Source organism: Parasteatoda tepidariorum, chromosome 10 (genome assembly GCF_982258835.1).
Source record: "Parasteatoda tepidariorum strain Cologne lab strain chromosome 10, Ptep-v5.0, whole genome shotgun sequence".
Lineage (NCBI taxonomy): Eukaryota > Metazoa > Arthropoda > Arachnida > Araneae > Theridiidae > Parasteatoda > Parasteatoda tepidariorum.
The window spans coordinates 11,052,286-11,068,479 of record NC_141764.1 but is presented as its reverse complement, the minus strand read 5'-3'; the positions used below and the strand labels follow the sequence as shown (position 1 = coordinate 11,068,479).

The 16,194-nt window shown below is 33.4% G+C and overlaps 1 protein-coding gene across 3 annotated transcripts in view; it reads right to left on the bottom strand.

Annotated features, from left to right (window-relative positions):
- Positions 1-16,194, bottom strand: part of LOC107436731 (kelch-like protein 17) — an 85,408-nt gene that overhangs the window by 19,743 nt on the left and 49,471 nt on the right. For all 3 annotated transcript variants that reach the window (XM_087153600.1, XM_087153602.1, XM_087153603.1), the window contains exons 3-5: positions 14,508-14,629; positions 12,350-12,571; positions 4,475-4,591 (exon numbers count right to left, since the gene is read on the bottom strand). In XM_087153600.1, coding sequence (XP_087009726.1) covers positions 4,475-4,591; positions 12,350-12,571; positions 14,508-14,629 — 461 coding nt within the window. The remainder of the gene's footprint in view (positions 1-4,474; positions 4,592-12,349; positions 12,572-14,507; positions 14,630-16,194) is intronic.

Below are 16,194 nucleotides of genomic sequence, written 5' to 3'. Positions count from 1 at the left end.
GACATAATTTGAGCAAAATCGGTCGAATAGTTTCTGAGAAATTGAATTTTAAAATACTACTTTTTCAAAATTCGATTTCTCAGAAAACTATTCTACCGATTTCGCTCATATTTTGCATTTTGCTATTTAAAAATACATTCTTTAAATGATATTAAAAAAATATATATACCTGACAATTCAAAATTTTTCGACTACTATTGAATAAAAAATAGTAAATATAGGGTAAACCAACCAGTGAAGGAACATTTCATATATATTGATTAAAAATAAGAATTTGAAAGTTTTTCTTTAGATTGACTGGTAACAATAGCTTACTGCCAAACAATAGGAAGTCATCTAGCAATGTTTTGGATTACCTGGTCAAATAGACTTCTCTTGAAAAATTTTTGAATTTGTTATTATCTCCACAACACCTTGTTTCTTTGAAAAAATTATAAGATGAATGTTTGTATTTATATGTTTGAAGGGGAACTAATTGCATGTAATAGTTTTATTTTTCTCACTGTGAAAAAGAGTTTTCTCACTGTGAATAAATATAGTTATTGAAGTTACGTTTTATTTTTTTTAAGCATCATAGCATTATAAAGTACTGAGATAAGGGGGTGTTTATTCACTGGGTCACCAAACGATGAAAAACCAGTGAAGGAACAAGTGTTCCTTTACTGGTTTTTTTTCTAAGTTAATGAAAATAAAAGATAAATTTAATTTTCCTGTACCTTTGGTGATGTTCCGCATCAAAAACATGCTAAAAATACGAAAAACAACTTCTAACCAGTGAGGGAACAGGCATGTTCCTATACTGGGCATAGATTTCCCACTGAATGAACAATATGTGTTAATATGTTGACACTTTAATTTGCAATTCATGATTACAAAGGAAAGTTAACATTTTCCAAGTATTTATATGTTATAATTTCAAGAATAGGCTTGTTTTTAAATATTTGTATGGCTTATAAATTCATATAGAGCATTAAAAAATAACCAAAATTAAGTGTTCCTTTATTGGGTGTTCATTCGCTGGTAAGAGTTGTTCCTTCACTTGTTTTTCTTACAACTTGTTATTTGAACCTCCAAAACTTTAAAACAATATTATGTAAGTTCTCTAAAATTTTTTTACATAATTTGCAATTAGTAACGAATATGTTGACACTGTCATTTAACTAAAATTACGAATTTAGAAATTAATATGATTTTTTAAACGGCAAGCGAAGCTTAAGTGTTCCTTCACTGGTTATTTTACCCTATTAAAAGTTATATGTTGCATGTAATTATCTTTGAATGGGCGAATTTTACAATTGTGTACAAATTTTTTTTAAAGAGCTTGAAAATAAAAAGTAAAATTAACATTAAGGGGTTCAAACTTTGGACCGTTCTCCTGACCAAGCTATTGTAACCATATTTCCCAGATTGCGGATATCCCCAATATTTTGGGAGTTAGAAACCTATAGAAAAAAAGGCCCGTTTTTGTAACTGATTTCGTGACTTAAGATATTGTCTGCATTAATTAATTAGCATATTTGAGGTCATCCCCTTGAATCATTAAGATTGAGTTCTAGAACGTAAAGATCCGATCATTAAATCAAAAGTTATTAAGGGTGGTCCATTTTTTATTTTGCCCACTGTACAAGTTTAAAAACGTTATATATATCAGGGAATTGCATAAATGTTGAGTCAATCTTCTGGGGGAATTAAGGCATATCATCAGGATTAAAACTGCATAGAAACTCATGTTCAGATACGTCACACGCCGATAGGGGCGCTTACCTATTATGAAACTGTTTCTTCATATGCTACTGACTAGATCATAATAGGAAAACGCCTGTTTCAAGACGTCACAAAATACTTTTTCCTTCTTCATCATTCATATTTATATTGAAATCACCGTCAAGCAAGTCATTATACGTTAATAATAAAAATAGTATAAAAATACTTTAAATTATTATTACGTAAATACATTGAAAATGTCTGCTAGTGAAAAGAAAAAGAATTTTAAAAAAATTATCAAACAGCAGCGTTCACCATAGCAACGCATGGAATGACCGCGCATGCGCACTGTTTACTATTACTTTTAAACACAGTTGAAAAGTGTGACGACGTCCAAATAAAGTGCGCGCGCCATCAAACTCAAAACAAGACCCATTTTGCCAATGGGTAAAAAACTAGCGTGGAGAGAGAAATCGATCGCAGATTTAAAATTCCTGAATTAAGCAAGTTTAAGGATTTTTATAAATGCATTAAAAAAATTTTCCTAAGCGTTATTAATTGATTTTAATAATTTACATTTAGGTAGAAAAATCTCGCTGAATTAGAAATTTTTAAAATAGTTTAATAATTTTATTTAAGTATTTCAACTATTTGTCGAATTTAGATTGGACAAATTCTGAAATATTTAAAGAAAAAATAGTGGAATTATAAACTGCAAACTTCTTTACGGTAAAATAGAATACATAATTTATAATTATAGCTTTGTTTCGAGTTTTAGGTACTTGTATAGAAGCTTTTCTAATTTTTTACTTCCCTTAGTGGAAAAATTACTAAATGCACGCTTAAATTTTTTTGGACCCATTTTCCTTTTGTGGATTGCTTTCATCTTCAGATAAATACGAATTTAGTTGTATGGAGTTATTATAGAAACCTTTTATCCATTTATTTTAATTCTTTCGTTTGTTTTTTAGTCAGACTCAGTTTATTCGTTTTTCGTTCATTTTATTTCTCACTGACACATTTGATTGTTCGATTCCTCTGTGGAATCATTAAAATATTTCATATAAATAACTATAATCATTTAATTTTCAGTGTAATAATTAAAATAAAAACGTTTAACATAGCAATGTAAAACATTTCACTGAATAAAACAGATGAAAAATGCCTGAAAGGGATTTGGACTATTTTGATAACTGATTCATTTAAAATTAGTATACTCGTTATAAAAATGCACACATTTTACAAACGTTGAAAATTACGTCGAAAACGTTGAATGAAAACTGGACAGCTTAAGACACACTGAAAAAAAATTAAGAAACTGTGATTATATACAGGGTGAGTAAAAAGAAAAGAAAACATTAAAGTATCTCTTGAAACATATTTGATTAAAAATATGGAACACATGATGAGTGATACATTTTCCAAGGATACATTCAAAGGTGCCCAAACACAACTGCCAAACTAGAGCACCAGTAATCAACAGGTGACCATTACACATAAAATGGCCACAGAAGTATGAATCTCTAATCACATAAAGTGGCGACTTAGTTTCAGTTCTTAACATATAAAGGAATAAAATACATGGCGATTTGCACCGGTTCAATCTTAAATTTATGTTCTATTTCGATCGTTTTCCGGGATTTTTTTCCCTGCAAATTTGCACGTTTTTGAAATCCCGATATTTATGATGCGATAATATGACACGCGAATATCTAATCGCTCCTTTTTATTAATCACTTTTTGAAAGACTTAATTTTTGAAAGACTGTTGAACAGCTGACCCAATTTTTTGTTTACGACTACGAATGTTCATCTTCGTAGCCTTTTGATTTCGAACCCAATCGAGAAGGCAAAGGAACTCCTGTATCAAATATCGGGCGAGATTTACCTTCGTGAAGGACTTTTTGATGGAATAAACCCGCATTTGCGTTACATGGAGTGGAAAGCCACGAAACCCTCCCACGGCTACCCTGATGGCAAGGAGACTCTAACCCATGATCCGTTTACCACTGAAGATATTTTACGTCAGCACTGTGGTCGCTGCGAGCCGGGTGCTTAGTTCGTATCGACCTGCCATCGTTGCGATTCGAACCCAGTTTACCTCCTTGGAAGGCGAACGCTCTATCCCCTGAACCACCACGGCTCTGACTGTACAATTTATCAAAAATTATCAATTGCTTTATGTATTTAGAATTATCAATTTATAAATTTATTGCATACAAATAACATGTGTGCTGATTTAGTGCCCGATGGAATGCAACTGCTGAGTTGAAATAAAACGGATTGAAAGGGCTATTTTCATTTATAAGCTTAAAGTGAGTTTTTTTTTGTTATTTTGAAATTCTAATTTGTTTGAAATTTATTGCAGTTTTTCATTTGTTTGGAAGTTATTGTATAATAATACAATAAACAATTTTAGAGTCTTCTCATTTGAATACTTTTTAATTTAAACTTTAATAACTAGGACACAATTTTTTTTTTTTTTTTTGCAATCGATGAACGAAGCAGTATGACACACAGATCTATAATATTTCATGATCTTAAAAAAAAGTATTTCCACCAAATAAAGTAAGCAAATTATAACTAGCAAAATACAGAAGCGAAATAAGTGATATAAGCGACAAACAGTAGCAAAATGGGCGATAAGTTTATAGTCAGAAGAAGAAGAAAATTTCTGATTCTCATTGATAATATTGTTCATATTTATTTTATAGAAGTGTAAACATTTATTTACTGTTTACAAAATAATTGTTGTCCAAGTATAGACTTACTTTTCCTAAGTATCGCTCCCTTGCTGAGGAATCGTGTCGAATCCATGTAACAATCGACTTGTACACTATTTCTTCAGATACTACGTTCAGTTGATCGCTGGCTATTAAATCGCGAACCTAGAAAGAAAAACACACCTTCATTCAAAAAACAAGGTGAACATTCATTCTATTGATGTATTTGTGGGCTGACTTGTGTGCTCAATATAGGCTTATAAGACATTGTCAAGTAGAAAATACAGATAGAACAATTCAGAGATAGACATCACAAAGAATACATCCAGGGTTACGGCGGGATTCGAACCCGCTACCTCCGCGCTTAACAGAGCGTTTGGACCGGCGATACCGCTCGGCCAGGGAGGCCCCCTTATTGTTTATTGCAATTACATACATTTGCAGGCTTGTGTGCTCAATTTAGGCTTATAAATCTTTGTCAATTAGATAGATAGTATACAAAGAAAGACAGCGCGAAGATACGTCTAGGGTGGCAGCGGATTTCGAACCCGCTAGCTTCATGCCTTGCACAGCGCTTGGCGGGCGGTACCACTCGGTCAGGGAGGCCCCTCTGCGGGCTTGTTATTGTGATTGCTTATTTATTGCTTTATTGGAATTACTTACATAATTGTTAACCGAGCTTGTAGCCAAATCGTTTGTCACCAAATCCAAACAAATATCGGTTTTGAGGCGCATTTCTTCAACTCACACAAAGAAACAAGCAAATTCGATGCATAACAGAACCGGTTGAACCCCCTTCCTGGTTCCGAATATCGACAAAAGTTAAATCAAATATTTATATAGAAAACTTAACAGTTAATAAGCCCTTCCCATCACTCGTTGGGCATTAAACTTGCTACCTCCTCGCTTTTATAGTATTTTGTTAATGCACAGAAGTCGGTGGTACTAGCACTATACCCCATGTGGTGGAGTTTATTCTACGGTATTGTATTCGGCGAGTATACGGTATTCGGTAAGTTCACGGGGGTATCCGAACTATTGACTACGGTATTTAATGTTGATCCAAAGACAATACCGGTACATACAACAAGCTACATCACCACAATTCAGATGGTAGGTGTGATATTATGTATAATTTTTCCTCCTTTTCCCTTCCTCATTCAGATACTTCCAAAAATCACAATTGGTCAAAAAATGGTAACCAATTAACAACACAAAAGAAACATTTATTAATAATGATAAAAAATTAGAAAATTAATATAACCAAGACATCTAAACAATTCGCTTCCGCTCTCCATCAGAGCGTTCCCTCCTCTGTCTTTTTACAACATCTACCTTGATGACAGCGCCATCACAACATGGAGGCATGACACCCCCCCGACAAGATTGCGCTACACCTGGTATAGCGAAATCTGATCTACACAATAGGATAATATATATATATATAAAAATATATTTAACACTTAATTGTAAATAAAACATATGAATAGAATACTTGTTACAATTACTTACACATAAACTATGCAAAATGAAAATAGTAGAAATATGACAGATGTATAGTTGCCTGGCTATAACACATAATATATACAAATCAAATTGGTTATAACACATATACAAATCAAATTTCTATAAAACTGGTATATATAAACAATTACAGATGAAAAGAATCCTTGATACAATTGATACGATATTGCAATAGATATTCAATTTCAATAATACTCATATATATATTTACAGATGAAAAGAAGCCTTGTAATAAAACAGGTTATTATATATGTTAATTTTTTTAATAAGCACACAAAACATTTAATCACTTACTAGTCTTGATAGACCATCAGCATTTTTTAACTGAGCACCTGGGCAGTGTGTGATATGAATATTGTACCTTTGGAGAGCTAAAGCCCACCGTTGCAACTTAGCAGATTGGGGTGCTGACTTCTGTAAAAATATTAAAGGATTATGATCAGTTATAATGTCAATATTTGCACCAAACACGTAATTTTCGAACTTTTTAACCGACCATACTACAGCATACGCTTCACGTTCAATCGTAGCCCAGTTCTGCTGCACTTTGTTCAGTTTTTGGCTAGCAAAACTGATGGGGCAAAGTTGACCGTTATCATCTCTTTGGGATAAGCAAGCACCAACACCATAGGAACTTGCATCACACTGTATAACATACGGTTTTTTAGGATCTGGAGTATAAAGAGAAGGAGCTTCAATCAACTTCTTCTTTAGTTTTTGGAAGGATAATTCCTCTACGTCAGTCCAAGGAATAAGCTCTGGAACTTTCTTTTTGGTTAAATCCGTCAGTGGTTTTGCTATCTCAGCATAATTTTGTATATAATTTCTGTAATAATTAAAGAGACCTAACGCACTTTTTAAGGCTGACTTGGTTTTCGGTGTTTCGATGATTTCAATAGCACGAAGCTTTTCAGGATCTGGTTCATGTCTACCATCTCCTATAATATGACCTAGATACTTGATTTGTGTTTTTGCGAAAACACATTTCTTGACATTAACAGTGAATTTTAGATCAGTTAAGTTAGACAGTATCATATCTAATTGTTTAAGATGTGTATCCCAGTCACAAGAAAATATAGCTATATCATCGAGATATGCTTTGCAGAATTCACGATATTCCATTAAAGCACTGTTCATCACTTTCTGAAAGGAAGCTGCTGCGTTGCGGAGACCAAATGGCATTACCTTCCATCTATATTGGGCTCGATGAGTTTTAAATGAAGTAAGATCACGGCTTTCCTCTTCTAAAGGAATTTCCCAGTACCCTTTTAATACATCTAGGCAAGTTATAATTTTAGCATGTCCAATTTGGTTGATGAGATCTGATGAATTTTCCATTGGGTAATCAAAGGGTTTTGTTACAGCATTTAAATGTCTGAAATCGATGCATAAACGCATACTACCATCCTTCTTTGCCACGCAAACTACTGGGTAAGCAATATCTGCTTCACTGTGCTCAATAAGACCTAGATTTTCTAATTCTGAAATTTGTTTGTCAACTTCAGTCTTTAAAGATTCGGGGATTTTGTAAATGTAGGGTTTCTTCCTCTCAGCACCTGGTATTAATCGAATTTTATGTTCACCTACATTAGCAACTTGTACTTTACCGGAGAATAATGATGCATGCTTGTGCAAAAGTTCAAGCAACTCTGTTTGTCTACTTTCTTCTAAATGACTAACATTTACCTCAATGTCATCTTTTCCTAACGAAGGTGTTATAATGGGTGTAGGATGAATTTCACCAAATTCAACATCATCTTCAAAAATAACTCCCACGGTTTGTGTTCTAGCATGAAAATGTCTTATTTTGTTAGCATGAATATGTCGCACATTGCCATCTGGTAATTTAACCTTATATGAATTAGGATTAACTCGTTCCATTATTTCGCCTGGTCCTGTCCATCTTGCGTACAGTTTATTCGAAGAATCCGGAATGAGTAAATAGACTAATTCACCTTTCTTAAACTCTTTCATTCTTGTACTTCGGTTAAAATAATGAGCGTAAGAATTTTGTTTCTTAGTTGTAGTCAAAGAAGCGAGATCTGCGGCCTTTTCCAAATTTATTTTTAATTCCTGTAAATAATCTACAGCCGAATTGCTAAGATTTAAGGGTAATGGAATCTCACCTGACCAAGAAGATTTTAGAACTGACAAAGGGCCTCTAGCTTCGCGTCCATACATAAGTTTAAAAGGAGATATTCCCGTCGTACAATTTGGTACTTCGCGGTACGCAAAAAGTAAATATGGAATATGTTTATCCCAATCGGTAGGATCTGAACGGATAACATGGTGTAACATCTGTTTAAATACCCTATTCCATTTCTCTACTAAACCATTCGAAGCTGGGTAAGATGGAGTGGAAAATCTAGGACTTGCTCCTAACCTATTTTCAAATTCTTTCGTCAATTGCGAAGTAAAATTAGTACCCTGGTCACTACAAATTACTTCTGGAATTCCGGTACGCATGAATATCTCTAAAAGGGCATCGCATGTTGTCTTAGCAGACAAGTTTTTTAGTGGGACGACTTCGGGCCATCTAGAATTTTGATCAATTAAACATAAACAATATTTGTGTTTTCTACCTGAGGGTGGAACAATTTCTCCAATTAAATCTATATTTACCGTGTGAAAGGGATATGGAGCTCTAACGACAGGGGTTATAGGAATTTTATCAGATTTTCGCTCCGGACTTTTTAATTGACAATTTTTGCAAGTTTTACAATAATTTTCAACATCTTTTGAAACATTAGGCCAATAAAAAGATAATTTTATGCGTTCCTTAGTTTTTCGTATTCCTAAATGATTCTCATTATGAGCTAATTGAAGAACTTTATCCCTATAAATTTTAGGTAATACTAATTGATATATTATATCGCCACAAATTTTATCTTTATGAAATAATAAATCATCCCGCAAAAAGAAATTATTCTTTTTCAAACTAGCATCTTTAAAAGAGTTCTTTAAAGTTAAACAATCATTCTGCATTTCTCGAAATTTATTAGCCTCCGAATATTCATCGCTAGAACTGCATAATTTATTAGTATTGGACATTAAGTAAATACCGCACCCTGTTTCGCTTTCTTCCGATTGTGAAAATGAATCCTCTGACCTTGATGAACTTTTATTCATTTCTTCCCCCTCGTCTACTGACGGGTCGCATTCTAAAACTAAAGTGTTTTCGATTTTAGCTGAATCATCATTTTGATAAATCAAAGAATTATAAGCGTCCGGTGTAATTAAACAAGGGATGTTTAGTTTATCTGTTAAAGCAAACAAAATATTTGAACTATAAAATAGACAATCGTCAGGGTTCTTATAATAGACAGGCAATATAGCTAATTTCGCCTCGACTTGTTCTTTAAATGCGGATTGTAAAATTATTTTTCCCTTAGCTTCTATTTCTAAAGACGGAAGTAGGGTCGTATTCAAAATTGAAATCTCAGCCCCGCTATCGATGATCGCGTCTATTTGTCTACTTGCAATAGAAATTGTGACTTTTTGTAACGGGTACAAATTAATTTCATTTAAAGTTTTAGAACTCAGCAAATGTTTCGAATTTACATTTGTAACCACTGCAGTATTATCACTGGATTTATTCATAGACGTTTGTGTGTTACTTCGCGTTTTGTTTTGAATATCATTACCGGCTTTATTTGAATGATCATAGTATTTATTTCTTCTATTTGGGCAACTCTTAGCCATATGTGAGTTACTAGAACAGATATAACATTCGCGTGTGTGGGGAAAATATTTGTTTTCTCTAGTAAATGGGGGTTTTCTCAAAGGTGGTGGAACATACTTAGTGTTTCCATTCGGATTGCGATTGTTAACCGAATTATCATACAATTCTGAGAAATTTCTACCTTTAGAGGTAAACCAATTATCGCACAATTCAGCGATCTGCCTAGGTTTAAGCCAAGTATCTAATTGTTTTATTCTAACATAGCTTCGAGTTTCGTTGTCTAACGCACTTAGTAATCTATCGCTAACTATTAATTCATTCAGCGTTTCAAAATCTTTTACATTTTTAAGTTCACAATGAAAGTCCCAATTGGCTCTTAATCTACTAGCAAATTGCATATGGTTTTCATTTTTTGATCTTTTGGCGTTTAGAAAAGTTTCTAGACAGGCTTCTGGGGTAGGTTGGAATTCTTTTAAAATTAAAGCTTTAACTTTAGGATAATCTTTTATTTCTTCCGCGTTTGCATAAACTACCAAATGTGCCGCTCGTTCACCTAACAGATTAAATAATATTTCGACTTTAAATTCTTCCGGGACATTTTTTATTACAAATGCTTTTTCAAGAGACGTAAAAAATAAATTCCAAGATTCGGGTTTACTAGGAACGGAAATAGTTAAAGTTTTAACGCTTTTGATTAATGTTTCTAAGTTATTATTATTTGAACTAAAATCATTTCCTACATTTGAGTTAGAGCTATTACTCTCTGTTTGCATTCTAGTTAATTCTAATTGTGCTTTAACAATCTCAAGCCTAGTCTTCTCGAGTTCTAATGCTGCTTCAGTTGTTGTTTTGTTTTGATTCTTTTCTGCATTTAACAATTCTGCTTCTTTTCTCTCTCGTTCAATACGTTCGGAAACTGTAGTAATTAAAAATTCTTTAACAAAGTCATTTTTAAATTGATCACTTTTTTCTATCAAATCTTTTAAATCAACAACTTTATGCTCCGATTTTACTTCTAAACCTAACTCTTCGGCAGCTACGACCAAATCTTCTTTTTTCATCCCCCTTATGTTAAACATAATTGTTCTATTTATTTCTATTCCCAAAATAATTATAATTTCTTTACATCACAATTATTCTTCTCTTTAAGAATATCACTTAAAATCAATACTTCTCATAATTCAATTCTTAATTGTTTTTCATAAACAGAATATGATAAATCTCATACCTTGATTTATGCTCTGGTTCTCGAAAGAGAGCGTGCTGTGATATTATGTATAATTTTTCCTCCTTTTCCCTTCCTCATTCAGATACTTCCAAAAATCACAATTGGTCAAAAAATGGTAACCAATTAACAACACAAAAGAAACATTTATTAATAATGATAAAAAATTAGAAAATTAATATAACCAAGACATCTAAACAATTCGCTTCCGCTCTCCATCAGAGCGTTCCCTCCTCTGTCTTTTTACAACATCTACCTTGATGACAGCGCCATCACAACATGGAGGCATGACAGTAGGCAAGTAGGTATTCTATTTACGTCGCACTAAAGCTGCACAGTGGACTGTTGGCGATGGTGTGGGAAACATCTCTGAGGATAATCCGAAGACATGCCATCACAATTTTGATCCTCTGTTAGAGGGGATGATTCCTTCGCTTTGGTAACCCAACGACCTGCGCACGAAATCGAGCACTTTACGGTAGAACAGTTTAATGAGGACTGATACCTCGTTACTGCGTAGGCGGATCAAAGTGGTCACCCACCCGCTTACTGACCACAGCCAGTGTTGCTTGACTTCGGTGTTTAACCGTGTCTCCATGATCAGTCCACTGTACGACCAAGTCAGCAAATGGTGGTCACTATCAACCGGTTTCCACGCCTCTGTCCTCTACCACGCATTCACGTGTAGACTGTGCAAGTTCTGAAACTGTCAGTAACATTGAATTAGAACCGACTTCGAAGCACTAAGGTAGGAACTGATAAGATGCAGTCCGCTTTAGTGCAAGGTAAACAGCTGTAGTCGAACTTTTTCAAGACTCGCTAAACATGAATGAGGAGAACGGAAGAAATTTAAAACAGAATACGGAACGTTATCAACGGAAAACGGAAAATGAAAGGGAAAAACCACTGTATCCGAAAGTAAAAGAGAAAATGAAAAATAAATAAAGAGGATAAAATAAAACAAGGAAAACCGCAGTAGAAGAGAGAGGTAAAATGTATTAATAGTAGGCAAAATTCTATTATTAATGTCCTCTAGATCGTAAGACTTGATTCCTAGTAAATCTCAGAAGTCAAGCATTCACCATTGAGCTGTCAGTGAGCGGGCGGGTGACCATTTTGATCAGCCAGTGAAGGGATCGAGGGTGCGTGGTATCGGACCTTGTTAAACTGTTCTACCGTAAAGTGTTCAACTTCACGCGCACGTTGTCGGGCTTCCAAAGCCGATCATCTATCCCTTCTGCAAAGGAAATTATGCTTTGCTTTCTGTTCAAAATTGTGATCATTCTCAAGGTTGTTTCCTAAATCGTCTCCAATAGCCCATTGTACAGCTCTAGCGCAACCTAAAAAAACTACTACTACTATTCAATATTTATCAAAAAGGTCATGGCCTCATAAGTATAATTTTAATTTAGAACAGAATCAACTATCAAATTTACATTAATCCCAAAATACATTTTTTGAGTAAAAAAAAAAAAAATAAAGTTAAAGTTACTTCGCAAAAAGGTAATAGTAAGAATTCTTCAGTGAGTGCGACCTCTTGAAAGTTCTGGAGAGCGTATTTGTGTGACTTCCTGTGGAGTTCTTCGCACGAATGAGCGTCAGCGAAACTCCGAATTCCGAGACAATTCGAGGGATGCAGTTGGCGCAATAGGAACTTGCAACAAGCCTCTCGGACACTTTGTACTTGCAAAAGACTTGCCACGGGAAGTAAAACCTGCAAAGACATGAGATTTCTTTGAAATGGTTCAAAAAATATCATTCACATATAAACACCTGATTACGAAAAATAGTTTATGCAGAACTACGTGAAAAAATTCATATTGTATATATGAAAAAATTACTTGAAAAAATTAGTATTTTATTTTATAACCGTTGTTGAACAGCCGACCTAATTTTTTGGGTTTACGATTACCAATGTTCAACTTGTAATTTTGAACCCAAACCAGAAGATAAGGAAACTCCAGGATTAAGTATTGGGAGAAATGTTGTCTTCGTGGAGGATCTTTTGATGGAACTAACTCGCATTTGCATTAAAAGAAGAGGAAAACCACGAAAACATCCCACAGTTAGCCTCATGGCAAAGGCCTTTAACCCATGATCCGTCTACCAGTGAGGACATTTTACGTCAGCACTGTGGTCGGGGCAAGCTGGATGCGGAGTTAGTATTGCTGGGATTCAAACCTGGTTCACTTTATCGGAAGGCGAAATGCTCTATCCATCACAGCTCTGTATATTTATTTGTACAATGTGGATAATTCTATATGTTACCTAAAACTTCAGATTTTAAAAAAATTACTCTTTGAATTTAGTTTAAATAACAGAACACAAGTTTCGTCCCCTATTTGTTCCGCTCACCCCCGTTGTAACTTCTCATTCATCTTTATTCTTTCCTTAATAATCGACATTTTTCATGAAAAAATTAATCTAGTATATAATATATATTATCATTATAATTTTATATAAGAACATTTTGTTAATATGGTTATTGTAACAAAATAAAAAAAATTACTTGGGCTTAACAAAACAATCAATTGAACTTGAAAAACACTTGAAATATTGAAAATATTGAAAAATATTTGAAATATTGAAAAATATTTGAAGTATTGAAAAATATTTAAAATATTGAAAAATATTTGAAATATTGAAAAATATTTGAAGTATTGAAAAATATTTAAAGTAAAAATACAAAATGGATGCCATAATAAGAAGTAATTTTACAACAATCTATAACGACAACCTTATATAGTGTAACAGTTGAAATTGGAAACAATCTTCATCTACTCTCTCGAAACTTTAACATTTTCAAAAAATTTCTGTACAAATGCTATGATTTATGTCTGACAGCATCTAACCTGATTTTTTTTTGTTACAAATTACTAGCTTATTGTTACATTCAAAATGCTCAAAATGCTAGTTTTCGTTCGTAATTTATTGTCGATCTTTCAGACCCTTGAAAGCTTTAAAATTTATTGATAATTATGAGAAATCGCATTATCTAAACGTTTCTAAAGATATTCGTAAAAAAAAATCTTCGAATAAATGAGTGGTAGCTAAGATTTTTTAAGACTACTGAAAAATGCTAAAATTTATCGTTCATTTGTGAATTACGAAATTATTCTCGAGTAATTTTTTGCACCCATGTATATTTTCTTTAAATTAAATATTTATTGATAGCTTAAAATATCGAGATATATCTCACTTTTTCTTCCACTTTAAAAAATTTTCTAGGTATATTTACAATATAAATTGCTTTTCAATGTTTCTCTAGCATTTGGATGTATTTCCTATAAAATTAATTGTAGTTCCTTTTCGCTTCCTTTTTGGATATGGCTATCAACTCTGTCAAATCCCAGGAGTATCTTTACTGAAATTTTCGTGCAGGTATTTGTAACTGGGGACTACATCTGTTGAACACAGTGAGTGACGTCGCAAATGAGAGTTCATAATTTGCCATCGTAACGATCGACTTGGTCCATGTCTTCTTGATGAAAAAGCATTTTTTTTCTTTGCAACATATTTTTCTGAAACCCAAACTCAAACCAATTGCCGAAAATGCGTTTTTTACCAAGAAAAAAACTACTTAGTGTTTATGAAAACATATTTTATGAATGTTTATAAAAAGAAACAGAACTGCGTTTCTTTTAGCTTACTTGTACATTATCTTCTGAAATAAGTATTTCGCCGGTATATGCAAAATCGACTAAAAGTTGTAAGGCTCCGGGATCCACGTCATGCATGGTAATTGATGTCTTGTCCTTTTCTGACATTTCACCTAAAAAAAATTTAATGAAGAACAATATTCTTAATTGGGTACTTGCTGCTCTAGAAAAAGAAGATCACATATACCCACACATGTGACCTACGATGTCAGCGTCAGCTGATCGTTTGAAAGCAAAATGGCGTGTTAAAAGCTGAGCTAAGTTTTTCTTCATTTAAGTTAAATTTGAATTAAAGTGAAGTTAATTAAATACAGTGTCATATCGCTCATCGAACTTGTTGAGATAAGTTATGTTTTTTGTTTAAATTTGCATTTAATTTAATATCATAAAATGAGTTAGATTTAAAAGTTGAGAAGAGGTTTGCTTGTTTGAGATGCTTGTTTTTTCTAATATAACTTTCAACTCTAAATTAAATCATCGATCTAAATTAAATCTCTTACTAGAACGTGAGGTTAAATCGTCAAAAAGAGCTGTCTGAATAAGATCCTCATACAAATATTTTGAACACATTTTTATCTGCCTATTTGTTTCCTCTTGAATCAAATATTGGAAGAAATTGGCCTTCGTGGAGTACTTTTTGATGGAACCAACCCGCATTTGCGTTGCATGGAGAGGAAGACCACGAGAAATTCCCACGGTTAGCCTGACTGTAAGGGGACTCTAACCCATGATCCGTCTACCACTGAGGATATTTCACGTCAGCACTGTGGTCAATGCAAGCCGGATGCGGAATTCGTTTCGACCAGCCATTGCTGGGATTCGAAGCTGGTTCATCTCATTGGAAGGCGAACACTCTATCTGTTAAGCCACCACGCTCAAGCTTTATTATTACTATCTTAAAACTATTTAAAACCTTCATTAAACCTGATTTAAACCTATCTGAAGAAATTAACGCCCTGCAGTATTCGTATTTATCGCTAATTTCAGGAGAGGATAACGAGACAAAGTCGATGATTTAAAAAGGGCTTAGTATAAGGAGACGGGGGCTGCACTTAATTCGAGGATATATCCCCCTTACTATTTCCCATTTTTCTTGTTCTCCCGTATCTCCAGGATTCTCTCTCCTGAAAGGGGAAAAGAGGATAAGTGTATCTCATTTCCCCCCAAAAAAAATTCCTTCAAAAAAAAGTATTTGCAATTTAGCTTGAAGATGGGATTCTTTACAATAAATCGCACATACGTTTTTTTTTCTTGAGTAACTTTCAGGAAAAATCAATACTTTATCGTTTCGTTGCTTTCACAACACTTACTAATGGAAGCCCCCATAAGTTTTCGAGTGTTAACTGGATTTAGATAATTTTAATTCCTCTTTTGCTCTTATTGACATAAATTTTGATTTGCCTAAGTTCAGAAAAAGTTCTTGTTCTTAATTTGCCACTGTTTTGAATTTTTTTTTTATTCTTCAGAAGTTGAATATGAATCTGAACCCTTATAAAGTTATGTACTTCGTTTGTTGCAAGAATTGTAAATATTAATAATAAAAGTGGTTTTAAATGAGTAATCCGAAGAAACTTAGATTTGAAAAACAGCAATCGCTTCAAAATACTTGTATTAGCATCTTCATTCTGCAATATTTTGAAGTTTTTAAATAATTGAATAAAAGTTACGGAACCTTACG